At 45.9% G+C, this 6,000-nt stretch overlaps 1 protein-coding gene and 1 long non-coding RNA gene across 3 annotated transcripts in view; one reads left to right on the top strand and one right to left on the bottom strand.

Moving 5' to 3' along the window:
* Window positions 1-338: 338 nt before the first annotated feature.
* LOC144297439 (uncharacterized) lies at window positions 339-5,073 on the bottom strand. The gene is made up of 2 exons (XR_013364480.1): window positions 4,372-5,073; window positions 339-2,054 (listed from the first exon to the last, which is right to left on the bottom strand). It is a non-coding gene; the product is annotated as an uncharacterized LOC144297439 (long non-coding RNA).
* KDM5A (lysine demethylase 5A) overlaps window positions 4,863-6,000 on the top strand; it is an 86,601-nt gene continuing 85,463 nt past the window's right edge. Inside the window, exon 1 of one of the 2 annotated variants that reach the window (XM_077871539.1) lies at window positions 4,863-5,519. In XM_077871539.1, the coding sequence (XP_077727665.1) occupies window positions 5,355-5,519 (165 nt within the window). In that variant the 5' untranslated portion in view covers window positions 4,863-5,354. The remainder of the gene's footprint in view (window positions 5,520-6,000) is intronic. The other variant, XM_077871538.1, reaches the window with a different exon arrangement.

Raw genomic sequence — 6,000 nt, 5'->3', positions numbered from 1 at the left:
AATCAATGAACTTTGAGTAAAGCAGATTGCTCTTCATAATGTGGGTGGGCCTTATCTAATCAGCTGAAAGCTTGAACAAAAATCTAGCCTCCCCAAGCAAGATGTGATTCTCTTGCAGACTGCCTTCAGAATTCATCTGTACCATCAGTTCTCTTGGGTTTCCAGCCTGCTGGTCTTTGAACTGGACCATCAGCTTTCCTAGAACTCCAGCCTGCTAGCCCACATTGCAGATTTTGGACTTGCTAGCCTCCATGAGTGTGTGAGCTAATTTCTCATTCTTAACTTTCTCTCTTCATATATGTACATCCTATTGGCCCTGTTTCTCTGGAGAAAGCTAATACAACATATAATGAGTTTATTATTTTTTACACACAGAGACACACAGAGAGTGAGTGAGAGAAAAGAGCACAAGCAGGATGAGGGGCAGATGGAGAAGCAGACTCCCCACTGAGCAGGGAGCCCAATGCAGGGCTGAATCCAGGGACTCTGGGATCATGACCTGAGCTGAGGGCAGATGCTTAACTGACTGAGTCACTCAGGCATCCCTTATTTTTATTTTTAAATGAGTAAATATTTTAAACATTCCTTAGTTTTAATTTCTAATATAGTAAATATCTATATGTAATCCATATAAACAAGAAGTTTTGGGGTTCTCAAAGTACAGAATATTTTTTTAAGAGTACAGAGTTTTTGAGAGTATAGAGTGGTCCTGAGACCAAAAAGTTTGAGAACCACTGGTAAAAACTATATTTGAAACAAAATAGCTCTTCCTTAAAGAAATTAAGTAATTTTGACTTTTGGCTCTCTGAAACAAGCCTTCCCTCAGTCTGAATTTATGAATTTTTGTCATGTGTTTAAAAATGATCAGAGATCACAGCCTAGTTAATTGATTATCAGAGTTGGGTATTCATTTTATCCTATTCTAGCACTAAGGAAAATAAATTTTGGATAAAACACAATACTTTAACATTAAATTTTTTTCGCAAAAGTTTTTAGGAACTGCTTAAATAAGGCAAACAGCACTTTTAAACTACACCTATACCTGTTCTACCCAGAGACCCAAGTACTATTGACAATTTTACATGCTGTTTAGAGAAAGCCCTCATAGGAGCTGATTAAATGCAAGTTAGACCTGTACAGTAGTGATTCTCAAAGGGATGGGCATGAGGAGTGAGGGTGGGTTCACCTACCCTCTTTGAGGGGAGCATCAGAATCTCATGTGGGTGAAACTGGAGAAGTTTTTTTCCATCCCAGCGGAGCTATTCACTGCTCTTCTATTACAGACTCATTGTTTAAATGATTGCTACACATTTCTCTGGCATATCGAAGCAAAAAATGATTGAGGATAATTACCCTGTGCTTTTACATTCTACTAGGGAGACAGTTTATAATAAAGTACTTGGTAAGTATAACTCAAAAGACAAAAAAGCAAATAAACAGAAACAAAGCTTTTAGGAGTTTGTGCTTTTTTTTCTTTTGTGCTTATTTTGAATGTCACTCAGGGCTCCTCTGCTCTATCATTATTACAAAAGCAAAACCATTATACTTTAATTACATATTTAGTGATTACATCAATATTACTTGCTTTACTTAGAATTTCATTATTTTTCTTTTTTGTGAATATGGATTTTTCAGCTTTAAATACTACAAAATCTGATTTTATTGTGAATCATTATAATTGCATGGAATGAATCACACTTTTCTTTCTCTCTACCCATTTGCAATGTGATATTGTTCTTCCCATCAAGATATGTAGTCTGTTCCATCACTCTCTTGAATCTGGGCTGGCCTTATGACTTGCTTTGACCAACACAATGTGACAGAAGTGATCTTGTACATTTTGGAGCCTAGAACATCGGCTTAGGCTTCCACTCTCATGCTCTTGAAATGTTAAGACCATCCCATGAAAAAGCACAACTGAGGATAAGAAGTCATGTAGAGAACTGAGGCTTCCCAGGCAACAGCCAGCAACCACCTGCCAGACATGTGATGGGGCCATATTGGATCCTCCAACTCCAGTTCAGCTGTCAGTTGTCTGTAGCTGCATGAGTGATCTAGGGGAAACCATGAGAACACCAGATTACCAACCCACAGAATTGCAGTAATATTTTCATTTTTAGCCACTAAGCTTTTTAGCCACTAAGTTTTGAGGTGGTTTGTTTCATAACAAAGGCTAACTGAAACAAGTGTTTGTATATGGGGTTTAGACTGGTACGTGTGAGTAACTGTGTGTTAACTTTTATGAATGCTATAATCAAATGAAGGGATATTATATATGCCACACCATGGTAGAATTTCAAAATCTGTTATATGTAACTGTAGGCTGAGGCAATGAACACACGAGGTGAACTTTTTTTTTTAAAGAATATATGAGTTCTTTTTTTAAATTTTTATTTATTTATGATAGTCACAGAGAGAGAGAGAGAGAGAGAGAGAGAGAGGCAGAGACATAGGCAGAGGGAGAAGCAGGCTCCATGCACCGGGAGCCCGACGTGGGATTCGATCCCGGGTCTCCAGGATGGCACCCTGGGCCAAAGGCAGGCGCCAAACTGCTGCGCCACCCAGGGACCCCAAGGTGAATTTTTGGATGAAGCCATTCCTTCATTCAACAGACTCATTCAACAGACCTTCTATACACCAAGTACTATTTTAGGAATTGGGGCTACCATGGTCACTAAAACAAACTCTGCACCTGTCTTTGTATAGTTTACAGTTGGAGGAAGAAAGGCAATTAAGCCAAAAAAGTTTGATAAGGAAGTACAGGTTGCTACTGAGTAAATGATTTTCGAGAGTTAGGGAATGCTTTCCAGAGGAAGTGATAATTATTATTTTTAAAATATTTTATTTACTTATTCTTGAGAGACACACACACAGAGAGAGAGGCAGAGACACAGGCAGAGGGAGAAGCAGGCTTCATACAGGGAGTCCTATGTGGGACTTGATCCTGGGATTCCAGGATCTTGTCCTGAGCCAAAGGGAGACGATAAACTGCTAAGCCACTCAGGCGTCCCAGAGGAAGAGATATTTAATCTGATAGATGAAAGAATAGTAGATCTGGGGATCCCTGGGTGGTGCAGCGGTTTGGCGCCTGCCTTTGACCCAGGGCGCGATCCTGGAGACCCGGGATCGAATCCCACATCGGGCTCCCTGCATGGAGCCTGCATCTCCCTCTGCCTATGTCTCTGCCTCTCTCTCTCTCTCTCTGTGTGACTATCATGAATAAATAAATAAAATCTTTAAAAAAAAAAAAAAAAGAATAGTAGATCTGAAAGGGGATAAATGAAACTGTGGGGGTGGGGTAAAGAGAGTAAACATACATATTCCAGACAGAGGAAACATCTGTGAAGGCTCAGAGATGAGAGAAAGCATGGCGCATTAAAGCCATCAAAAAACTCTTTGTGTAGTACATGGAGAAACCTAACAGATGGTGCTTGGGAGTAGGATGGGTTTTAGACAAAGCAATCTGACAATGATGCTGAATGGGGCTTGAAGGGGGTAAGAACTGAGCTATCACAATTCAGGGGAGAAATTAGGATCATGATAATGAAGATGAAGAAGCAATGGATAATTTAAAATCTTTAGGTGACATAATCTCTAGACTTGACATCCGATTGTACATAGTAAGGGAGGAGTCAAGGATTAATATCTAGATCTCTGGCTCAGGCAACTGAGTAGGTGGATGAAATCATTCATGAAAACTGGGAACACTGTAATAACTGTGCGTACTTTTTAAAAAAATTTTACTTATTTATGATAGACAAAGAGAGAGAGAGAGAGAGAGGCAGAGACATAGGCAGAGGGAAAAGCAGGCTCCACGCAGGGAACCCGACGTGGGACTCGATCCCGGGTCTCCAGGATCGCGCCCTGGGCCAAAGGCAGGCGCCAAACCGCTGCACCACCCAGGGATCCCCCAACTGTGGGTACTTTAATTAACTAAGTGGGCTTATCTAGTAGGTAGCTAGATGTACTGTTTGTTTTTTAAGATTTTATGTATTTATTTGACAGAGAGAGGGGAGTGCACAAGGGCGAGTTATAGAGGGAGTGGCAGGTTACCCGCTGATCTGATCGGGAGCCTGGCTAGGGTCATGACCTCAGCCAAAGGCACTTGTTCAACTGATTGAGCCATCCAGGCGGCCCTAGATGCACTGGTTTGTAATGCAAAAGAAAAATCTTGGCTGGAAATACAGTTTTGGGAGTCATCAACCACAGTTGGCAATAGGTCCTGGGGTAGCTGTTGCACAGGGAGCCCGAGAAAAAGCCCTGGAAAGAAGCCTTCCTTCCAAATATCTAATGCTGGAACTACCTTTTCACGGTTTCTTCTTTAGTTCTTTCTACGTTATTGCCCACAATTTGAAGTAACGGGAGAAGTACCTTGGCTTAAAAATTTTTGACAAGCAGGATCAGACGGTTGCCACAGCTTTTACAGCGTACCGAGAAAGGTTTAGGGAGCGAGTCAGCAGAGTACAGTGCTTGCTGTTGAGATGACTCGGGGTCAATGCTGGAACAGCAAGGTCAGGAGCGGTGGCTTCCACGTGCACAAAAAACAATTCCTGGGCCGCGGCTGAGGCCGGCCGGCAGGATTTGGGGGACAGAGAGGACCCGAACCTGTCGTCATGGAGACGAGGCAGCTAGAAAGCGGCCGAGGGAGAGTGTTCGGAAGGGATACACAGGACTGAAGAAAGAGATGCCGAAAAAGCTAGTTACGTAGAAAAAGGCAGATGCGAAGGTTAAAACCAGCCGCGATACCGGGACCGGGGGACAGCACCGCCCAGGGCTGGCTGAGCTTGTTTTCGTGTCGTTCATACACAAAAGGGAACAGAGCCCTCCTCCCGGAAGCAGAACCTCTGCCCTCTGGGGCTTTACACATTCCTCCGCGCCGGAAGAGCGCGGCCCCGAGCCTCGGAGGCTTCGCCCTCAGCGTTGTCTTCCCTGAAAGAGAGCCCGCGGGCCCTTGGGGCCGGGCCGCCCGAAGCTGTGGAACGGCGCCGACCCGCGCACGCCCGCGGACCAGGAACCCTCCCCGGTTGCGGGCAAAGCCAGGAAGGGGAAGGCCCTGCGCCGAGGCAGCGCGTCGCGGCGGAGGGATTCTGTTTCTGTGGTGGCGGCGGCGGAGGGATTTGACGGTACCTGAACTTCCGGAAAAGTCCTGACCCAGAGACGAAAAACCCCGAAGGAAACAATAACAAACGAGAAGAGGAAGCGACTGTGGGGTTGGGTTCCTGTGTGGAGCGGTTCTGGTCCGAGACGATGAGCTTCGGCCCCTGTCAGGAGACGTGAGAGGGTTCGGTGGCCTTCGACCAGCCTTTCTCCACCTGTTCTCCCCCCGCCCGTCGGAGGGCCCCCCGGGTGTTGCCATGGCCGGCGTGGGGCCGGGGGGCTACGCGGCCGAGTTTGTGCCGCCGCCGGAGTGCCCAGTCTTTGAGCCCAGCTGGGAGGAGTTCACGGACCCGCTCAGCTTCATCGGCCGCATCCGGCCTCTGGCAGAGAAAACCGGCATCTGCAAAATCCGACCGCCCAAGGTACCGGAGTCCGGGGAGACGGAAGGGGGAGTGCTTTAGGTTTACTTTCTTTTCTTTTTTAAAAAGATTTTATTTGTTTATGAGAGATACACACACACACACACAGAAAGAGAGAGAGAGAGAGGCAGAGGGAGAAGCAGAAGCAGGCTCCACGCAGGGAGCCCGATGCGGGGCTGGATCCTGGGACTCCGGGATCACGCCCTGGGCCAGAGGCAGATGCTCAACCGCTGAGCCACCCAGGCGTCCCTAGCTTTACTTTCCCGGTCCTTCTTCCTTTTCATATTTACTCTCTCGTTTCTCAACAATTAGAAGCTAAGTTTCTGGGTGTTCTTGGTTTCTTTTGCAGGCTTCTGTGGTAGGCCTGTCTGAGCGCCAGAGCGGTGTCCCACGGGCCTTCCTGCCCAGAACTTGGGAGCTGGTACTTCTATTCCCCTTTGATTGTAGGCAAGGGTAACAAAAGACTTCGGGCCTTGCGCTGGCC

This window comes from Canis aureus, chromosome 25, assembly GCF_053574225.1.
Source record: "Canis aureus isolate CA01 chromosome 25, VMU_Caureus_v.1.0, whole genome shotgun sequence".
Lineage (NCBI taxonomy): Eukaryota > Metazoa > Chordata > Mammalia > Carnivora > Canidae > Canis > Canis aureus.
The sequence above is the reverse complement of the archived record's forward strand: the minus strand, read 5'-3'. Positions and strand labels throughout refer to the sequence as shown.